At 35.8% G+C, this 23073-nt stretch overlaps 1 protein-coding gene across 5 annotated transcripts; it reads left to right on the top strand.

The window, feature by feature from the left end:
- Positions 1-753: 753 nt before the first annotated feature.
- Positions 754-22119, top strand: DCDC1 (doublecortin domain containing 1). Of its 5 annotated transcripts, none has more exons than XR_005629356.1 (3): positions 754-962; positions 10104-10267; positions 21151-22119. XR_005629356.1 is itself a non-coding variant. In XM_039725079.1 (3 exons), the coding sequence occupies exons 1-3, from the start codon at positions 941-943 to the stop codon at positions 14444-14446; spliced, it is 267 nt and encodes an 88-aa protein (XP_039581013.1). In that variant the 5' UTR covers positions 754-940; the 3' UTR covers positions 14447-14470. The 5 variants fall into 5 exon arrangements, 3 of the variants coding, with proteins under 3 accessions (XP_039581013.1, XP_039581014.1, XP_039581012.1); XR_005629357.1 differs by lacking the exon at positions 21151-22119 and adding an exon at positions 16134-16312; XM_039725079.1 differs by lacking the exon at positions 21151-22119 and adding an exon at positions 14366-14470.
- The last annotated feature ends 954 nt before the right edge of the window (positions 22120-23073 follow it).

The raw sequence follows: 23073 nt of genomic DNA, 5'->3' as shown, positions 1-23073 counted from the left end.
GTTTTACTTGTAAAGTCTTTGAAGAAAATCTTTCTACTCCATGTATGTGTACAGCATCTGAGATTTAGATTCATTATTCACATGCATTTAATTTTTTATTTAAAAAAAATTAAATTAAAAAAAAAATTAGATTTTTACGTTTTTCTTTTTAGTGCATATTATTTCATTTGGTAAAAGACACAAAATGTTTTGCTTGAACTGCAAGTGCCTTCACACCCTCCCCCCCAGGATGACTTGGAATATGCAATTTCTTGCATTTCTAATAAATTTGCCTATGTAGAATGCTGACCTTGAAAATGACTAGAGTTATTGCTGGACTAGACTTGAATGCAATTTCTTGCATTTGCAATAAATTTGCCTATGTAGAGTGCTAGAGTTGAAATAACTTGAGTCAGTGGTGGAAATCTAATGATGTATATTCTACATTTCTGCATGTTATCTAGAGTAAGATTGCTTTGCCAAGGCATTTGTTCTCTTAGTGGTAAATGTTTTCTTTGTAGGTGTTTAGGGTTTATTTTCTACCTTTTTTGATTTTCTCAAGGTTGCTAAAGAACTAAGTTGTAACTTTTTTGCAATAACATCTTTCTGTTTTTAAAGTTTTCAGATGGTTGCATGTGGGCACGCGGTTGGTGGTGATTGGGGCTGATCCCTAATTAATCCCTAATTGGTCCCTAATGGGCTGCAGCTGTGCAGCACAGGTGAATGCTATTGAAGGTGAGGAGCCATGGAGTGCCCAGGGGTGCTGCCCAACCCCGCAGGGAGCAGAGGGCACACAGGGGCACTGCACCAACAGCAGGGCATAAAGGGGGCTGAAGGACAAGAAGGGCACAGCTTGCAGCCTCCTGAAGTGTTAAGGTTGTATGGGTTGGAGCCTTCTGGAATTGTGTGGGGACGCTCTGGGTGTTGTGGCCATCTCAGCTGTGATAATTGCACCCTGAGGATGAATCTTGCACTAACACAAGGTATGTGGAGAAAAAATTGGCAATATCGTAAGTGGAAAAGCAATGTTTGTAGGACAGGTATTCCATTTACTACCTTGAGGGCTTAGATTGAAAAGTGAATCCTGTTTTCTTAATAATTTTTGTGTGTTGGTGTCCTTCATTTGAACTGAAAATGACAAATAGTCAGTAAATAAGCTTGTGCTTAAAGTTATTGCTTTGTGTTATTTTAGCATTTTAATATTTGTGTGGTTTTAATCCATTTTCAGGGATTGTCTTTTGTAGGGGCTACTTCAGTATGAAAGCTTTTGCTTGCAATTTCAATGGAATAACACATACAAAGTTTCTCTCTTCCACCCTTGTATATGGTCTATGAGTAAGATATTGTTCCAACTCTGTTTAGGAAGGCTAAAAATTATTTCTCTGACTTTTCTTTAGTGGTTACTTTTAGCAAATACCTGTATCCCTGTACTATGAACTTAATTAGGCATTTAAAAATATACCCCCGTGACTATATTTTCCCTTATTCACGAATATCTCTCTTTTTGACACCAAAGATTTTTAGTACAAGACTTTAAAGAAATAAATTCAAGATTTATGGACTTTAGAGTTGTCTGTAAGTAATCCTCCTATCATGGGAGAAATATGTATGGAAGACATAGCATTTGAAAATCAACAAAAGGAGCCTTATGTTCTTTAGGATTTGCACCTCAAGAAATGTCTTTGCAAGCAGTCTGCTTTTTTCTCTTCTAGTCCTCACCACTTTCAGAGAAGCAAAGCAGATTTTAGGCCACATTTTAGGAAGAGAGATGGCTGCCTTAATTGTGAGCATTTTCTGGCTATTTCAAAGTTTACAGCTACTTTCAGATCAAAGATAATGAATAATATGTACTTGATTATTAAAAGAAATGTAGGGAATGGTCATTAAAAATATTTATAATAAGAAGAGCACAACATCCTCAGCTAAATATTCTCTTTGTTTCTCTGAGGAGAAACTGGACTCTCAATGTTGTAAAAAGAACCCACTACTGCTCCTTCCTGCCTTCCTACTCTGTGATGAAAATATTTTGCTCTTCTATGTCACTTTTCAATTTATATATTATATACAGAATATTTCTATTATTATGGTCAATGCCTACTGTTAGACTGCATTGTTACATATCTTATGTGTTATAATAGAAAGATCATACATTTTTTCATTAAAATTTGATACTTAAGTAAAATTAAATACTCCACACTCAGTTCCACTCACCTGTAAATTTTTCCATTGGAAAGCACAACATAATTTATTGAATTTATTTGACACACTGAAGGTACCTACCTTATACTGCTTAGTGTAGAAGGCACATTCTGGTAAAAATTAATTCAAACTTTTAAGACATTTTTTATTTTATCTGGCAAGTATGTAGCTGCTGACACTATGGCTTGTAACCAGCAGAGTACTGAAATTGCCCTAAGTTCCTTTATAATGTGCCTTTCCTTGACTCAGTAAATTAAAATACAAAAAAATATCATGACATCAATATTGCCTCTTTCTCCTGGTTGAACAGAAAACACCACCTCTGCTTTTTAGTAATTTTTTAGGGTAGTGCTGCAGTTGCTTGTTTTGAAAGCTGAAAGTATCCTTTCATAAGTAGTTTGGGTTTTTTAAACTGTAGTTCACTAGGAGTGATTCTTTTGCCTGGATGAAATTGATGTACATAAGGTCAGAGTCATGAAGATTTATTTTCTCCAGTAGTTTCTACTTAAGTTGAAACACGTATTGAACTTGACAGTATGTGTTGTTCTTGTAAGTCTTAAGGAACTTTTGCATGTTAGAATAAATGCTGGAGAAACAATGCATAAATAGGTAGAGAGGAATCCCTTAAAGCCCAGCAAAGGGAAATGCCAAGGCCTGCTGCTGGAGAGCCATAATCCAATCCACAAGGACAGGCTGGGCTGGCAGGGAGTAAAGAACATGTATTCTGATTTTTCCCAGTAAAATTCAGTGAGTGGATAAGAAGCAGTAGGTAAAAACCCATGTGTGGAAAATTCTACTTCAGCATAAGAATAAAAAGTTTTCTGTGAGTTGCTCAGACACTGAAGAGTTTGTCCAAAGATGTTTTGTAGTCTTATGCTTAGAGCTATTCAAAACACACCACAGAAAACCCTGCCAATGTGCTCTTGCTTGAGCCTTCTGGGAGCAGGGATTTGGGCTAGAAAAACCTCTGGAAATCCCTCCCAAGCTCAGCCATTCTGTGAACCTGTGAAGTCACCAGGTGAGCTGCAGTAGGGTGTCAGAATGAGCTGTTCTCAAGAATTCTGAGCATACTGGGGCTGAGAAAGCCTTCTCAGCCTCTCACTGGCTGCCAGGAAAATTACTTGTTTTTTATGAAAGACTTTATAGACTTGATGAACATCTTCCAGTTGTGGCACAGCTCCTTGTGTAGGCATGGGAAAGCTTTCCTATAAGAATGATGAGCCAACAAAGTAATTTTATGTCCAAATAGTTTAAAAAACCCCTGATTTAATACTGAGATATAGAACCTGACCTCAGCAAGGTGCTCACATAAAGGCAGAAGAGTTAAGAGGGAAAAAGATGGAATGTTTTCAAAATTAGTTTGAAGATGCAGCTTCTTCATTTGTGATGGCTCTGTTTTTCCAACATTTCATGGGTGAAGTCTCCCCAAAACTCTTCAAGACAAAACTCGTGCATGGATTGGATTGCTATAGGCTTGTGCTGTGCCTACATTCATCAAGATAAATACTAAACAAAGAGAAATAAAGAATCTTGTGTGCTCCAGATTGGATGAACTGAAACTGAACTGCTGTATTGCTGTCTTAAGGAAGTTATAATCATCGCAAATAACACAGATGTATACATGCAGTGCACTCCTTTCCACTGCACTTTCATTTAATTCCCTTCCATTTCTCTCTTTACTCCTGAATGAGGAGCAAAGTAGCCTGTTGTTGCTCAGTATTTCTTTTTTGGTCTTTAATTTGTCCACATTTCAGTTTTGTCTCTGAACTTCAGCACAAGAGCAGATGGAAAGCCTAGATGTACGTTTCACATGACCACAGTGATTTGTTCATTCCACTCGGAACATTCACATGGGATTAAATCGCTTCCATTGGTTATTTTAAAACAGGGAAACACATTGCTGTGTTTGATTCTGACCTGGTGGAATTTACCTAGAGCAGCTGAGGCAGCACGGTGAGTCTGGGAAGGTTTCTGTTTTCCAAACAGAGCAGTGTGAGCGTGGCAGCAAGTTTGACATTCATTACCTTTCTTGTTCTGTGGAGACACTGTGTGTGATTACTCTCCTGCAGGCCATCACAAGTTGTCACTTCTGGTTGCTGTTGGCTTGGATTTGCTGTGGTCCCACACACTGCTGTTTGCAAAGTCATGAGCTGTGTTGTAATGTCTGAAAGTGTGTGTGTCATTCCTGCACATGGAAGGATTGAGGAGTGAAAATTCAGGCTGTGTAGCTCTTTTTCTGCCTGGAAGAGTAAGTTTCTACAAAATATGAGACTGTAATTCTTTCTACTGAGTAAAACTCTGCCAAGTTCTTTTAGCCTGACAATATTTAGGTAGCATCATTAATTAGCAGGACACTCATTTCAGCCCAAGCCTATTTTAACTTTTACATAGCAAGTTACGTAAATTTATTAATTTTCTACTCTGACATGTTATAGGTTGTTCTAGTTAAAAAAAAAAAAGAGATGTGCAGGGTGGTAGAAGTGAAGAAAGAGGCATAAAGTGCATTGGAAAACTCCCAAATGTCCCCTGCAAATGGACCCTATTCAGAATCAGTAAGCGTGTGATGAGTGAAGTGGTTTTGAATATCGCCTTTAGATTCCATGCTGTTACAAGGCCAGCCCCGAACATGGCAACTCTTATTTCCACACACAGTACCTCTTCACTCTCAATTTAACCCAAAAATCTGATGAACCCATTACTCCATACTTGATTTCATGGAACAAGGAGTAGATATAGTTACAAATGATCAATCACAAGCCGTGAACCAAAGCAGCAAGGCATTAACAATTCACACCATTTCGGTCCACTTGCTCAAGCAGAAGATGTGCCAGCATATTTAATGCACAGCTACTTCCTTCAGTCCAGGAAAGACATGACTCATGCTCATTTTAGGAACTGAGGAGCCTTGGTAGGTTTTCAGGGTTAGAGTTTCCACTTCTAACCCATTAACACAACCAGCTCTTCAGTAAAGGGTACAGCCATGGATAAGGTTTTAAATTTGATTTTGCTTAGGTAAAAAACAAACAAACAAACAGAAGGATGATCAGAGGAGTGGTTCCCACAAAAAAAGCCAGGTTGTGTCGTAGGAATTTATAGTGTACAACCAACATCTTGTTCAGCAGAATTGTAACACTGCAGACCCCACAGGCATATGCCGTCAATTTAATGGGATCACTGGGAAAGCAAAGCAGCTGTGAAAGATTGCTTTAAGTACAGCAATCGTGTACTTGTCATGCTGTTCAATGGTGGAAAAATCCAAATTCACATAGGCATCAGTATTTAAGAAAATGACTGCTAAAGCATCTCTCATAAGTACCTTGGGGACAATAGGATTTGACATATAGCATATAAACAAAAGTACGCAGCAGCTGTTAGATTAGTTTGTGTTTGAGTAAAAACACCCTGATGTAATTTAAGCAACAGAGGAGAATGCATGGTCTCCATCATTGTTTTCCTAAGCAAGTTACAATTTTGGGCAGTGTGTGCCAGTTGCCCTGGACAAGGAACTGCTAAATGGTTAGTAACAATCAGAAGTTGCTACCTATTGCTAAAAATATTAGAAATGTGAAGTGCTGTGAGCATCAACTCCATCTTATGCCCTCAGTGATCTATATACATATATATGTAAATGTACAGGGCATATTGAAAGTACCAAAGTACCTTCAGGAAAAAAGCCTTATCACTAGAAAGTTCAGAAAGAATTTCTAATATGTTGGTCATATTCAAAGATCTTTGTGTCCCCTAATGGAAATTAATGTTGGTGATTTATGTTTGCTTGTTCTGATACTGCTATTTGGTTAAAAAAAAAAAAAGCCATTTGGTACCTTGTTTGCTAAGAGAAATTGATGGAGAAATTAACTCTGCATAATATAATAAATAATAACAAATAATATAATAAGAAATTATGTCTGTGCTCCAGTAGTGTCATGGTTCTAAGTAAGAAGAAAGTTAACAAACTAAATTTTGGGGGATTTGCCTTTTAGTTTTTTTGTGGTCCACTGGTGATGATTGCAAATTGCCAGAGGGTGATTTTCCCATTCCTTTACAAACGTTCTGCTTGCTTTTTGTGGAAACCCTGCTGGATTTCATCCTTTATGATACTTAATTTGAGAAACATTGCACTTTTATAATTTTCAGCAAGTTTAAAGACAAGACAAAGTGAAACAATTCGAGATTTTTCTCTTCCATTTGCCACAATGGCATCATGCTATTTTCTCCATCTCCAATTTAAAATCACTGGGTTTTGCTTTAGGGAAAATTTCACATCTCTTTTCTTCAGAGGAGTGTAAAATTACACTGTGAAACAATTATTTTCTTCAAGGAAATTCAATGTTTGTTATATTATTTGAAGTCAAAAAAATCAATAAGGAGGAGAATAAAACCAATAAAGGTGTATTTACACTGCTCAGCTTAGCTGAGGAGCAAAGTTCCTTGGTACTGTCCTTTTATCCATTGCTGACTCCCCAGCAGGTTAAACTGCTGCAATGGGAAAAATTACTCATTAAAAGACAAAAAAAAAAGGCATTTTGGTTCTAAGGCAGGTTTTAAAATTCTTCATGAAACTTAGAAACAAAAGGGATTTTGCCTATAATTTAAAGTGTTTTCCATAATCAAAACTGCCTTCCTTTGCTCTCTAACCTCCTGAAGGACACATCATGATGAGTTCTTCCTGCAAGTCAGCCTGTGCACTTTCCTGCAAGGGTTAAATTTACCTTCTTTTGCTGTTATTGGCCTTCCTGGTCCTGCCTCATAGCTCAATTTGTAATGTTTGATCAGCTGTAATGGACTTCTAAAAGATTTGCAAACTTATTGTGAAATTTTGCCTGTATGTTCTCTCATCTTGCGTTGTAGATTGCTTTGTGTTAAACCACAGTAGCAAAGCACTCCTGTGGAGTTGGGAGACAGTTTGTGAAGTCATTGCTGATCTGTGAGGTTTTTAAAAGGTGATAGTTCAAACTAATACCTTCTTTGTTTTAGGTAAATCACCAAAATGTATGGAAGTAACTAACTTCATTGGAAATTGTTCTTGCATACCTGCATCAGCTCCAAATAAGAACAACATAAATGTTCTTAAACCATGGGGAAAAAAAAGATATTTTTTTTTTAAATCTATCTTGAGGGCTTTTTATCTTAAGCGTCTTCTGGAGTCACCATACAGAATAAAGTTATGGAATATTTCAGTGAAAGTGTACTCTTATGAAGTGACTGCTCTGGTGTTCTACCTTTATTCCTTCAACTTTCTAGGCACACGTTTTTGTACTTCAGTGAATGCTTAATAACTTAATACCATTGATATTTTGATTATTAAAAAGGTGGTCAAAAGAATTGGGGGAAAAAAAAGAAGCAAGAATACAAGCACTTTGAAACTATAAATCTGGAAACAATAAGGTTGAGTGTGGAATGAAGTAAATACCATTATGGATAAAGTCAGCTGATGTTTATGGAAGTGGTTATTGCTTATAGAAAATTAGTTTGGTCTGATACTCAGTGTTGCTGAGTAATTTGGGTGCTAGGTATGTCTGAAAGAGGTGACAGTTTGAATCTTTAAATTCCAAGATACCCCAGCAGATCTTGGCACTCTCCCTCTCTGGTCCTGAAGGAGAAAATGGGTTGACACTACTGCATTATACTGATGTTAAAATTATTTATGGCAAAACTAAATTATTGTAAGTATTATAATTGGTGTTTCAAATGTAACACTCAATGCCAGTAAGCATATAAACATTTTTCCACAGTTATGTTTCAGTTTACGCTCAGATAATCAGCACTACTTATCTTGATCTTCACTTCTGTGAAGTTTATCCTATGGTAACTGAGTTAAAAAGCACTGAATAAAAATCACATTCAGGTCAGTTATTTGCAAACCTTCCAAAGACATCACTGGGATCAGATTTTCGTCCTTTTATTTTTAAACCAAGTAAGACTATAACCACTTCTTATCACATAACGTGAAACATAGATTTGATTCTGATGCTGCTCACTGAAGTAAATTCACCCCTACCAGTGTTCCTGGTCAAATCTCATTCATTATCTCACCTAATCACATGATAAGAAGTGCATTATTAAAATAGACTGGAAAACTATTAATTCACTTATTGTCAACTTGAGATAATTTTTGCTCATTTTCAATTGCATGGCCATATCCTGAGAAATCATGTTTGAAAAGCAAATATTTAATGGTCTGTTGTGTGTGTTCTGGTTTGGGGTCTTTGCTTTGATGAAATATTTTCAAAAAGTCTTGCAGTATTGCTCTTTAATACTAAATAAGATAATCATTAGAGTAGGTCAATATGCATATTAACTTGTTCAGTGAATCCTCAGTCTCATTTTGTTAAGTCTGCTCTCCCTTTAAATAAAAGACAAGTGTACTGTATGGAAGTGCTCAGAAATGTTTTTGTGAGAATACATACAATTACTGACTAGATAATCAAATTTCATAATGAAATTGTGGAAGTCAGAAGACCTGGACTTCAACATGATTTTTAAAACAGTAATGCCTTTCACAAAAAATAAACACAGTTTCACTGAAACGGTGTGTTTCAAAAATTCCTAAAATAAACTGACTTTAGCAGAGGTAAAATACATATGTTGCATGATTACCTGTTCCTCTATCCTTGAAGATATATGCACCCATATGAGATGCTCCTTCTTTGTCCATCCAAAAGTCTCCAGTTATTAAAGAACTTGCAGATGAAAGTTTCTTAACTGAGGTCTTGGTTCAGATGCTCTTCTCACAGCTGAGTGAACAGCTATTGAGGCTTAATATTTACGTTACCCAAATAGAGCACATTTCCTATTCTAATAAAATATAGAAAGTGTAATTCACCTCCTCTGGTATTTTCTCTGACAAAATTTGCAGTTCTTTGTCAGTCTTTATGTACTTAGGAAATCTACCATTTATACCAACATAGCTAACGAGAATCTTTATGACCACAGATTGACTAGATGGGGAAATGATATAATTTTGTTTGCATTGTTCACAGGTGTGCTTTATGCAGATTTATTTCCTTTTATTTTGTTTCATATTGCTCAGAAAACCAGATTTTTTGTGGCTCCTTCCCCTTCCCTCTCCTCCCCTTGAATGTTGCTTCATGTTATTTTATTTTGTTGTATAAGAAAGGCCCACATATTTTACAGAGAAATGTGTGCAGAGCACATGCACCTGAGTAATGCCTGAAGCCAAAATAATAATTCGTTATTTATCTCACATATTGCCATTAGGTCCCTTTGAGAGAATCCTTTCAACCTTTGCAGTGATTTGAAATCTAAGAACAGCAAGGAAAAGATCTTGTTGAGAGCATTGCCGCAAATCAATTTTATTTCTCTTTTCATTTGACCTTTCTAATTTAACCTTTATTATTATCCAGCCACACTGAGCAATTTTATTTGTTAGAAGTTGGTTTTTAGGCGGTGGCAAAGAGGAGGTTATACTAAAACAGCTTCTGAGAGCGTTGATTCTATTTTATGAATGTTACCTTTCCAATATTGTGGGTGTGTTTCAGCCCCTCAACAGCAAACTGTGTACAGAAACAACATGGATCTTGCAATTTGATCAGGACAAAGCAAGTGGGTTTCAGCAAGGTTGGTTCCAACTCATCTGTGATAAATGAGAAGATAAGGCAATCAGTGCACACCACGACAGCTAGTTAGGCACACTTCAGAGCTACTCAGGTGTGCTCACGGCGTGCTCAGCCTTTCCTGGGGGTGTCTCCACATAAATACCTCCTTCATGGTGCCCACTAGAAATGCAGGAGTTGCTTTTCCAAGACTTAACCCAGGTCAGATATAAATAATAGATATTAAGAGTTAGTTCTGGTGCCGAGGCTGTGTTAGAGGCTGTATATTTCAGTTGGGTCAAAAGAATGCATTTTCTTTTGCTTGTTTGGTGGGGGTTTTATTCTCTTTTTCTGCTTTTCTTTGCATAGCTTCGCTGCTTGACAGACGCCTGCAAAATGTCATCACACCTTTGTGTGGACCTGTTTGGGTCTTTGAGAGAGGAGGTTTCAGCCCCTCAGGAGCAGAGATTTACATCCGAGGAGTTCTATTGGCCCTGCACCAACGAGTAAAGCCTGCAAAGTGTTGCAAACAGGTGAGTTGTCCCACTCTTTAAAAGTCTGCTTGTCTGTTTTTCTTTTCAAATGTACTGATTGTGTAACACCAGCTGTGCCACAGGCTGGAGATGCTGCAGTGCCTGTTAGGAGAAGGAAATGCTTGTCCTGTGATTGCAGAGCCCACAATTAATAGAGGAGTTAATTGTGCCTCTCTGGTGGTGTGGGATGTCATGGGCTGCATTTTTGCCGAGCCAGGATGCTCCCTGGGTGGAAATTCTCTAAAGCCATCAGTTCTCACTGCTGTTCTGCACAGGCAGCTTTCAGTTGTCTCAAAAGTCTTCCTACTGAACTAAAACAATGATTCAGTTGAAACATATTATAAATAAATAAAACTATTCTAAGTACAGCTAACATGAAAAACTCAATAAATGTATATTTTAAAACATAATTTTTTAAATTTCTGTAACAAATGTACCAGACATGAATTTGCAACTAGAAAAAGCAGTGGCAAACAGATACTCGCTAATCCTGACAGTTTAGGAGCAATTTTTTATTACTCAAATTTTAGGAAACAAGTGAGAAAACGGTGATCTTGCTAAGCACAGCAAAATAATTTCATTTATATTTTTAAGGATGTACATATATTTTTAAGGACTAGGTGAAAATAGGAGACATAAAGGTTTTGAAGGCAAAAATGAGATGAAGCAGGCATTGAGGAGGCTGAGATTTCCAAGTGCTGCTTGCCCCAGAATTGAGGATGAGCAGCTCCAGGCTGGAGGAAAGAAGGGGGAGGAGAGGAGCAGGCACAGTGTAACTCACTGTGTTTATACAGCACCTCCTGCTGACAGATCCACCCAGAGAAATGAGAACTGGGGGATGCTGCTCCTCTCCAGAACTAACAGTGGTCAGCTAGAAAAACAAAACAAAAAAAACCCAAACCCAAACAACCCCCAGCCCACCCCCCCCCCCAAAAAAAAAAAAAGAGCATGTAAACGAGAAAAGGAAAATAAAGCTTGTTTCTGAGGCAGTACAGTGATATATTAAATAGTGGGAAATATCTTTACACATTTTATTGGTAGTTCTACCCTTTTAAGACAATGTTGCCTGTCACAAAAGCCACAGAACTGAAATCTTCTACTTTCCAGTGCCTTAAAACATAATATTAACTGTTAAATAAATACAAATATAGATAATGCATACAAGTATTTAGCAAGTATAATGGCAATTAGTTGAACAGAACAAACAATAGAGTTTCTAAATAGAAATTCCCATGAAAGTTTTTTTTTACTACTTGTCACTCTTTTCTGTAAAGAGTATATAAAGACATTTCAGTAAATCAGCTCATGCTAATCATTCTCCTGGTGATTATCTGTCAGTGTTCAATGGAAAATTGTATGTGACAAGAAAAAGAAAACAATTTTAGTAGATTTGAAATCTCTCATGAAGACAAATGATTTCATATAATGTAAGCCTTGCATATAGATATATGCTCATATAATCAGCTTGGACATTTGTAAGTTTTAGGAGTCCAGTTTATGGGGATAAATGTCAGTACAGCTATGACAGTCTACAAAAACCTTATAATGAAAGTGTTTTAATAAGCATTTCAGACTGAATTAAGTGCTTAAATGAAAATTTTACAGCACGAGGATGTTAAATCTTTTGTGCAGTTAATGTGCCAAAATCTTGTGTTGAGTTATATTACTTTAAAGATAAGATACAACATATAATTCAGTATAAAGTGTCTCTCTATTAATTTTCCAGCCATTTTCTAACTGAAGTTGTGTTAGTACTGAGCATAAATGAAGTCATTATAGCAACTGGGGATTATTTCAGCTGTAGGTGTAACAGTTCTCCTCACTGTGCTCTTACACCTTTTTGTTTATGTCAACCTTGTCTGAATAAAGTTTATTTTGTGACGAGCAGGTTGTGCTGTGGTACAGATCCAAGGTTAGAGGCACATTAAAAACAAACCAGGACATTCAAGGGAAATATTCTGACTTTGTCCTGTTGTGCTGAGGCCTGGCAGGGCAGTGCTGTGGTGGCTGCACACAGAATTCACACCAACATAACACCCAGCCACTGCCTGACAGCATCAAATAGATTTGCTCCATTTCCATTTGTCTCTTTGCACACCTGAATTATTTCTATTTACTTTGTCTTTTCATGTAAATGACAGGGGAAAGCAAATTTTAAAGTTACATTCTTTGATTCAGTATCATTCTGCTAAGGCACTTTAGTGCTGAAATCAAGTACCACATACAACTAATAATATGCTAATACACATAATTCTGTAATAATATTGGTACTTCTGTTAAATCCACCTGGACTTCAGTCAAAAAGGCATGTATTGAATTTAAAAAGTGTTGTCTTTATCTCACTGCTGCTCCTTGCCCCAGGGAAGGGCACGGTGAGGAGTCCCTGCCCCTCGGCTGGGTGTTTGTAGCCTTTCACATGGGACAGGAAATGTTCTTCCAAGTGTTCCCTGAAATCAATATAGGCAAAGTAAACCAGGTGAAACTCAGGGAATACTTGAGCACTGAGAACTGGTTTTATTTTTCTTTAAATCAATGAGAAAGTTTAAAAAAATGTACAAACACTGTACTGCAAAAATCCTAAAATCCTCCATCTTTTACTTTCTAATTTCAGCTGCATATGTGTATGATGAGCTATAAGCTTTCCTAAAATTTCAGCAAAGCTTATGCTGACATTTTAATGGCATGAATTCTGGGTGGGTAAAATGCAGCTAATACCAAAAAAACAACAACAAAAAAAACCCCCCACGAGTTCTGTTAGAGTTCATCTACTATTAATATTTCAGGGGTCAGCCTTTTGCCTTGCTGTTTTAAACATGTTGTGTAGGCATCTGCTGGAATTTCTGGGATCCCCAAATATCTCTGGGGGTTAGAAGCAGTTAATTTTATGTAAAACCAGTTAATTTTATATATAATATATATAATAGTATAATTTTTATATTATAAAAATGGTAAATTTAATATATATATTTTTATATAAGATTATAGAATTATTTTATATAATTAAAAGTTAATTTTATTTGTCTAATATATACTTATATAATTATATCATAAAAGCAGTTAATTTTCTGTATATCATATATAATTACAGAATTCTTTTATATCACAAAATCAGTAAATTTTATATATTATAGAAATTATTTTATATTATAAAAGTAGTTAATTTTCTATATATTACATATATATTTATGGAATTATTTCCTATTATAAAAGCAGTTAATTTTCTATATATCATGTAATAATTATTTTAGATCATAAACCCAGTAAATTTTATATATATAATTTATATAATTATATAATTCTCTTATATCATAAAAGCAGCAGATACTATATGTATTATAGATATAATTATATAATTTTTTTAGATCATAAAACCAGTAAATTTTATATATATTATGTACATAATTATATAATTCTCTTATATCATAAAAGCAGCAGATATTATATGTATTATAGATATAATTATATAATTCTTTTAGATCATAAAACCGGTAAATTTTATATATGTAATTTATATAATTATGTTATTCTCTTATATCATAAAAGCAGTAAATTATATATTATATAGAATTCTTTTATAGCACAAACCAGCAAATTTTATATATGTTTTTATAGATATTATATGTATTATAAATATAATTATATAATTCTATGTTTTTATAGATATAGGTATTATAGGTATAATTATATAATTCTTTGGTTTTATAGATATTATATGTATTATAGATATAATTACATAATTCTTTTTATAGATGTTATATGTATTATAGATATAATTATATAATTCTATGTTTTTATAGATACAGGTATTATAGATATAATTATATAATTCTTTGGTTTTATAGATATTATACGTATTATAGATATAGTTATATAATTCTTTGGTTTTATAGATATTATATGTATTATAGATATAATTATATAATTATTTTAGATCATAAACCCAGCAAATAGTATATAGAATTATTTTATATCATAAACCAGCAAATTTTATATATATTATTCTCCATAATTATTTTACATCATATAATCACTTAATTTTATCCATAATGCATGCAGGAAAACATGCAAGACTCAAAAATTATTTTTTTCCCTGCCAAGCCTTTAGAACATCTACCAGAAATAGTTTCGGGGAGAAAGGCGCAAGCCCTTCCCGAGGAGCTGCAGAGCTGCGCCGTGTAACAATGGGAGTAGCCGGGCCGGGCTGGGGATGCGGCTGGCCCTGGGGGATGTCCCTCATTAGCATTCCCCGGCGGTAGCGGGGCTGTCGGGGCAGGAATGCCATTGTGCCGCGTCCCAGTGTTTGGGGACAAACACTGCTCCGGAGGGAACGTGTGAAAAGGCCACGGAGCTGACAGTGAATGAGGAAGGCTGTGCTTTCTGCGCGCTTCAAGCAGGGAGGCTGTCACTCAGCGGCCCGGCACAGCCAAACAGAGGCCAAAAGAGAGGGCTCAAATACCTTTTTAAAATGATATTAATGGTTTCTAAACGTTCGCTTCGTTTGGGGTTGGGCTGTGCTGAATAATATCGGTTGTGAGCAGGTAGATAAAAGCACATCTCCTTGCCACAGCGAACATTTGCTATGGGAGATGGGATTATCAAATATTGCTACACCTCCAAGTTCCTATCAGTGTTTAGATGTTTTTGAGCACTTACAAGGGTTTAGCTAAATTTGGGTGTGGTAGTTAAACACAGCTGAGTTTTCACAGTCCTGAGGTTTTACTCTGTGTGTGGAAGGGGGACTGAGCTGGGATGAGAAGTGACAGGAAACTGTGCTCAGTGTTCATTAGCTTGATCTAGCAGAACTTACAGTAATAGTAATTAATCATGTGAACCACAGCAAATTACATTACATTAAAGTAATGGAGCTAGTATGCAAAATACCTACAAGAAAACAAAAGGGAATAAAATTATTGACTGATTCTATTATTTGCTGTTTTGGCTATGGGAAAACAAGCTTAAATGCACTGCTTCAAACTGAATATACAGCACTTTTTCCAAACCATGTGAATAAACATCATTCAGGAGGCTTGCCTCATTTTGCTATGCAGATCCACAAAAATATTACTGATTTTAAAAAATTGAAATACTGCCAATGTCAGAACAAAGAAGAAAAGAAAGCCTATATTTCTTCTATTTTCTTGTGCTGTTCTTTTGAAACTGCTGACTCAAGTTCTGGAGGTTGAATGCCTCTGTAAGACACCATCAAAACCTTTGTTCCATAACTTTTATTTTTGTACTTCATAAGAAATATATTTATCATTACTGTTCAGTTGGTTTTCACAGATTGCAGTCATTACATTGTTCAGTAAGAATTTCAATGACTTGTTTTCTTTTTCCCTCATATGAATAAAATACAAACTAATTTGTCGCTATAATAATGTTCAGGGGGGTTGCGTGAAAACAGATAAAATGATAGACTTTTATAAAGTATTTTTAAACTGCATGTTTTGCCTATAATTTCTATATCCATGCTTGTTCTAGATCATGCTTAATTCTGAGTTATCAGAAATTTATACCAAATGAACCCTGTTTACAATGCTCCTTTCAGAAAATCAGATTATATTGTGGTAAACTCAGCATAATAATTATTAGATGTTATTAGAAGGAAACAAGAACGCCATCAAAATTCTTCATTTTGTTTCTGAATGAACACAGTTTTGTATTTGTGTGTTTATGGGTTATAAAAGAATATATTCTGAAAATAACTCTAGTATCTCAGCCTCTCTTCAGTAACATCCCCCCTCCTTTTTTTATAGACTTAAATTATTTGTTTCCTCTTCCTTGAAGCTTCTGTTTTTCTAATTTTATATGACACTGACTCATGGTGTTGAAGAGGTGTTAAGTATCTTTATTTCCTTCTTTTTAGGTCACAGAAAAATAGATTTTTATTTGTCTGTTTGACCTGTGTAGAGGTCACTCCAGAAATAATCCTGTGTTAAAGTGAACTTCGTGTAGAGCAAGATTCTGTATGAAAACTGTAATATTTCACCCTAGCTTCCTATTAAAATAATATAAAAATAGTGTTTTGGTAATTTTGAAATTGAAATAGAAAGCTGCCCTCTTGATAGTTGAGCTAAGTGATTCTTAGAATGTTGGACTGTTTATAGATTGGAGTGAGGCTTGAGATTTTTCCCACAGCTGAGCTGCATTCTAGTTGCCAGAAGTATTTTAAGAACCTTAAACTTGTGTCTTTTTCCAAGTGTCATGCCTTGAGCAGGCCTAACATCAGTTAAATGAAGTGAAAATTGCATTCTTGTCTTGATAGAGATGAAAATGGATTTCTGGTCATGAAATAGATGTAGTTGTCACTTTTTTAAAAAGGTGTCAGCAGTTTGCTTCGGCAAGTAAGGTGCCAATTCAGTATGACAGTAAACTTGTGATCTGAGCAATCAATAAAATGCTTCAATAACTTCTGCTTCATTACACTTATAATAAGAGGCTATAGATCTGTGGCACATAAAATGTTGATAAAGAGGATGCGTAGGGACTCAGTGTGACATTTTGTTTTAGTAATACAGTAAGTGCAATGTTGCCATCTAGAGTTTGTGCATAGGTAATTATTCTGAAAGCAAAAGCCCCGGTGAAAAAATAAACATTGATTTTTTGTTTCCATCACTTCGTGGCGTGTGTGTCGATCTGTATGGAATAGTTGGTTCACCTGCCTTGCCAAAAAATTGTGTAGGGCAGGAAAAGGAAGAGAATTTCAATTATTTTTATGCTTTTTCATTAAGAATTGTGTAAGGACAAAATTCCTCCCCACCACCTCCCCCCATCCCAAGCTAAGGTTTAAATGCATCTAAGGAACAATTATCACTTAAATAGATCAAGTTGTTGCCAGCTACTAACAAAAATCACTGCCATGATTTGACACCTGTAAAAGGGGACGAGAGAAGCTTTGTAGTCACTGGGAGTTAATGTTGTGATGTTCCACGTTCTGACCAAGGGTTCCTGCAGTTGATTTATGTGTTATGAGACCATAAATGGCTCCTGCTGGCTGTTCATAAACATACATTGCAGGGGAATTGTCTCTGAGCTATTTATCTTGGGAGAAAATGATTTTGATATGTTAAATAGAGGGGGTTCTACCCTTTTAATATGGATGGCACCTGATTGATAGAACCTACAAAGAGCCATATTGCATTTTGAATAAATAAAATTTCATTTAGATCTAGAGAGGCTTTTGTTTCACAGGGGAATTATTGGAAGCCCTAAATTCTTCTGAAAAGTATTTTTAAAAGATGTAGAACCAGAGTTCTGTCTATCAGCATGAAGTATGGGCGTATCTAGTCCAGCAGTCTAAGTGTTTTATTTCAGTAAAAAGAAGTGGTTGAGGTTATTTGAGACTGGGTAATTAAAACCATCTTTGTGTAGACAATTCTAAGGTGAGTAGCTGCACAGATACAGAATGTCTGTTAAGAGAGTAAATAAATACTTTCCTTTTTATAAGCAGCAAGAATGATGTTGCCTTTGGCTTTCCTTCTGTTTGGTCTGTAATTTATAAACAATTTGTCTTCTGAGTATCAGAGCCTTATTGCAAGTTTGGTGGCTGCTCATGTGTCATTTCCTGATGAGGCAGGCTGCTAACTCTGTCCTGTGCTTTGCATTTCATTGTGAATTTCTTCTGCACAGATCATAAGTACAGGAGAGTAACTGGTGGAAATCTGTCTGAAATTGTGCTGAGCAGCTAAATGAATACTCTGAGAATGTAATTTCTGGATTTTTTTCACCACGGACGTGCATTGCTTTTCTTCCTGTTTGAACAGGAATATTTGCTAGAGAAATATGGTTCATGCTAAAAAATTACATATTGGTCGAAAGACCACAGTTGGAGGATGATATTATTCTTCAAATTAGAAACTAAGCGACTGTTTGGCACTAATGAAGTTTTAGTTATAGCAGGGTCCAACATTTTTGTCCACTGTATTTACCACTCAGGTTTGATTTAGCCTCACTGGCCACAGACCTGTTCACCTTTTGAATATGTTATGTGCTGAGGTGCCTCCTGCAAAATCAGGTGAATCCAAATAGGACATGGATTCTTTGGTGATGACAGGAGGCAAAGGGAATTTGTTACTTTCTATTTATTATCAGTTTTGTCACTGGATTGCCACAAAACACCCATGCAAGTAATGTGTCTCTGCACTGAAATATGAATTTCACTTTTTTTTTTTAGCTTTAGAATTCACACACTGGGAAGTCTTAGCACTTAGTCCAGACTAACTGTCTTTTATGGCATAAAAATAATTCCGATCAGTAGGAACCAGGTTCTAACAATGTGTCAGACAGAGACAGACAAATATTCCTGTATTTTATCAGTCTGAGATAGATATTGGCACACTGAGATTATTTTAGTTAATCCCAGGCTTTTTATCCTTCTTTGGGGATTGTGCAAGGTCAAATTACATCACATTTGAGAGTGAATAAATGTACCCTCAATCACTTCAGCTGACAAAGTTGTTAAACAGAGTAAATGGAGTGTGTGCCTGGGGACTCTAAGAGATTCTGCTGGTATAAGTGGGTTTATAACAAATTTCTGAGCTTTCAATATTATTCTGTTGTTCTCAACTAAGAAATATTGGTTAAGCAAAGAGATCTTCCCTTATATTGTTCATACACAATCTGTAAATAATCCACGTAGCACTACACAGCTAGCATTGAATCAAGATTAGTTTCAGAGGTCTCCTCTTCAAGCTCAGTAAGAAAACAGCTGACTGTCCACCCATGTGAAGTGGGATTACACTTGCAGGAGAGTCCTGGCTGCCACCAACATGCAGCACTGACTTTTTTTTTTCCTTTTTGAGAGTTAAATTAAATGTTGCACAATTATTAGATCTACTCTTTGAGCTAGTTCTTCCGCTAAGCCTATTAAAAAGTCGCTAAAATAAAAAATAGGAGCTCAGAACAGAACTTTGTAACTGCTCTGAAAATAAATTGTTGCATTTAGCAACTTTGAAAGTAATTAGGGAATTCTATTTCTAAAGTCAGTGGAAGTAGATTTGACAGATTTCCTCTAAATTACTCAACCACCTACAGGTATTACTGCCAAGATTCTTTTGAAACGAGAATAAATTTTCTGCAGTTCCAACAGCAGAGTGAAGGGGTGTGTTTGATAGATTCCCTGAGCTGTTTCAACACCCACAGGTATTATTTGTAAGGAAACAATCATGCAGAGCCTTCAGCTGGTTAGAGAGGGCACAGCATTCCATCTTCACCTGCCATCCTCGCTGCTCTCCCAGCAGCCCGTGCCCCCGGCCCGCCACCCACTCCTCCCAAAACAAAGCTCACCAAGAGGCTTTGCTGTCAATGCACAAGAATATCAGTGTTTTTTAAAGGCTCTGAAAGTCATTGTTCCTGGCAGACCAAAAGGATTGAGGTGGGAGAAGGGAAACTGTCTTTAGGATTGATTAGTGTACCCCACATTCTTTCCTAATTAATCAATGTTATTGTTTAGTTGTACCCTCTCAAAAGGTAATTATTTACTGGCTTAAAAGCTGAACGTAAGAAAAAAACATATCCAAAAAGATGTAAATGAAAGTTTTATTTGCTTTATTCTCTCTTTAGTTTAACTTGTTTCGAACTTGTAAAGACTGGTTTGTCGTATTTTAAACAACCAAGTCCTGAAATACTCAGCATGGGTTCTTCAAATTGCATAAATTTTACCTAAGGGGGTTTAACAGGAGAAGCTTAAGTTTGTAAAAATTAAACATTGTGATGCTGAACATTTCTCCAAGATGCTTTTTTAATGTTTTGGTTGTATTTCCATATACTTTTTATAAAATTTATTCCAGTATTGTCTAAAAGATCCAAAAAGACCAGGCCAGTTTACTGTGCATGCACTGGATTTATTATATATCACACAAATGTAGTATCCTGCACCTTATAGTGTAATTTTATTGAAATTTATCATATATTTTAAATTTTGATAATTTTTCTGCTATTGTATATTCTAAAAATTTACCATTTTTCCGAAGCCTTTAAGCTTTTTTTGTAGTTTTCTTTTTTAACAGTCTGCTATGTTTATTATTTTCCTTGAGCAATTATTTAAATGCAGTATTAAAACTATACATATTGCTATTTAAAAATTAAGCTAATTCAGTTTTATTTTGTATATATTAGGGATGTAAATCAAAACTGTCTTCTCAGTTTATGGTGTCTTGCAGTATTCAAGGACATTAAAACAAATTACTTCTAAACTTTCTTCTCTAGCAAACAACACTAAATCCATCCTTCTCTTTTTCTTGCTGAGTAATTTTTTTCACAAGCTAAGGAATAGAGCAACCACCTTATTTAGTACAGCTGCAAATAGTGAAGAGCTGCACTGCCAGACTGTGATGACTGAAACAAGGGTTTTCTTCAGAGCACCCAGAAATTTCTGCTGCCCCATCCCAGTTGTGCTCATATGATTTATGAGCTGCATTCTTTTGTTCGGAGGTAGTGATAAACATCTGCATCCTGTCACAAACCTGTATTTCTTTTTCAGCTTAATCTTCTCTGCAGAGTCTCTTCTTTACAGACACACACACTGACTTAAATTTTTTTTTCTACCATTGTAGCAAAGAAAGTTGTCAATATCAGTCATTGTGGGGTTTTTTTGTCCTGAACTATCTCAGCTGCTTCACCCACCTGAGTTCCACCCTATCAAGTGTGCATCTTGTCTTCAAAAAATGATTTCTCGTAATTTATTGGCAAGTGGGATGCTTTCCCAGTTTGTGTTCTGTGCTCTTAAAGACAGCAGTTGTTCAAAGTGAAAGTAAAATTCCTTTGGGCTAACTATCAGAATTTATGGGCATTATATATCCATAGCTCTATAAATGAACTGCAAGCCTGAGTTGGCCTCTTAGTCAAAGTTGCAAACTTTATTCCAAAACTCTCCATTGGTGCAGGAACAAGCTGTTGTTGGCCCAGCCTGATGTGACCACCAAAGCACTTGAGCAGGACTGGATTTCAGCTGGCTTGGCTCATTTGGGGACCCAAATATTCACCTCTTACTTGCCAGAATGGTTAAGTGTGTGCCTTTTGCCTGCTACATCTCCCCAGGACCACTTTTAGCAGAGTCCAGGTGCTGCCTGCCAGAAGTTAAGAGGAATTTTGTAATTTACCAGGATTCTGTCAGCCCCGTCTGTCCAGGTAGCCCAAAATACAGATGTTCTGGAAGAAATTATGTGGATGTATTGAGTAAAAGAAAAACCATGTGAAATGGCATGTCCTCCCCTGCTGCCTACATTGGGCTGGTAGCAATAGTTTACAAGGTATCCTAAAATGTGTGTAGCTGCATGTTTTTTCAGTAAAACTTAACTGCAATCCATGGTCACCACTGGTCTTGACTCATTAAAAAATATAGAAGGTAGAAATGGCACATGAAAAAGGAAGAAGTGCTCCCCAGTTGGAAAAAAGTATTTAATGAGCTGCTGCACCCATTTCTCAAGAACACATAGAATGAAAAATAGTCTTGAAGACCTGATAGAACTCTTTAAAAGCACAAAACACGATCAAAGGACTAATTTTTCAAGTGAAAGGAGACAATTATCTCATTAAAGTCTTGAAGAATTTGGACAAGTCACAAAAAAACTATGTTAAAGCCTGCAGTAGCATGGTTTTTCCCTGCCAAGAATGAAAATAGCACAGACTTTTCTGGAAAAGAAGTCTTTTGTAGAGAACCAAGTGTCTGTTGAATGCTTTGTGGTTAAACACTTATCTCCCAAGGTCCAGAAAACTCAAGTCCAAGGTCTGTAAAAAAGGAAACAAGTTCTTAGTGTTGATGTACTTGAGGTAACTGACAACAATCTTTTTTGATAATTGAACAAATGCCTTTAAGTATTCCAAATAACTGCAAGGAAGTTAAAATTGGGATAGCTATTGCACTTATCTGCCAGAGACCCTTATGAAAAGTCCAGATTGAATTAAGGCTTTAAAAAGGTAGAACAACCAGGAGTCATCTGGTACGACAACTATACTTACTAGATCAAATTTCTAAAAAAGAATTGGGGTTTCTACTCTCTGTTTTGCTACAATAAGCTGTCTGAGAACTGTCTGCTCCAATGATTAAAAGATTTCTTCTACTTTTCATTAAAAATTTTCATGTCTCTTTAATTTTAATTCCTTCCTTTTTAGACAGAATTTACCTGTAAAAGCTCTGCATCTTCTTTACTATTTACCTCCTCTCCATATATTTTTAGAGAGCAGTCATATCTCTTTTCAGCTTTTTTTTTAGTTATTCATAGACTAAACTGAGTCTTCTGTGGGAGATGCTTTTTGTTCTTTAACCACAGTAATATTCCTCAGTGCACCTGTTTTTTTCTTGCTAGAACATAAAAGGTCCACCTTATTTCAAGCTATTTAATGGCTTCATAGGGTGCTTTCTAGTTGCATGAATATATTATAATCTTTATTATTTAGAATTTATGTTCACTATTTTCTATTCATACGATGACCTCTCTGATATTAAAATATGTGTTTAAAATATTTGTTATTTTTATATCAAAATAGAAAATGAAGAATTTTTTATTTCCCTCAGTATTTTAAGTGTTTGAGTTTTACTTTCTAGGTCATACCATACTATTTTTCATTATTAACTTACACTGCTACCTTACTATGCTTATTCTGTATTTTCTAAAAAATTCATTCTTTTCAATACTTGTATTCCAGGCATAATCTTCCAGTGTGTTTGCTACCTGAATGATACAGGGTTTCATTCTTGTTAAGACATCAGGGGATTTTTGTTAGTTTTTTTCCATCCCCTCTGGGATTTTTAGAGATGACACCCACTTTTTTGTAGTCACACAAGGTTTCAGTAATTCTTACAATAA

This window comes from Passer montanus, unplaced genomic scaffold, assembly GCF_014805655.1.
Source record: "Passer montanus isolate IOZ18808 unplaced genomic scaffold, ASM1480565v1 scaffold54, whole genome shotgun sequence".
Taxonomy (NCBI): Eukaryota; Metazoa; Chordata; class Aves; order Passeriformes; family Passeridae; genus Passer; species Passer montanus.
The sequence above is the reverse complement of the archived record's forward strand: the minus strand, read 5'-3'. Positions and strand labels throughout refer to the sequence as shown.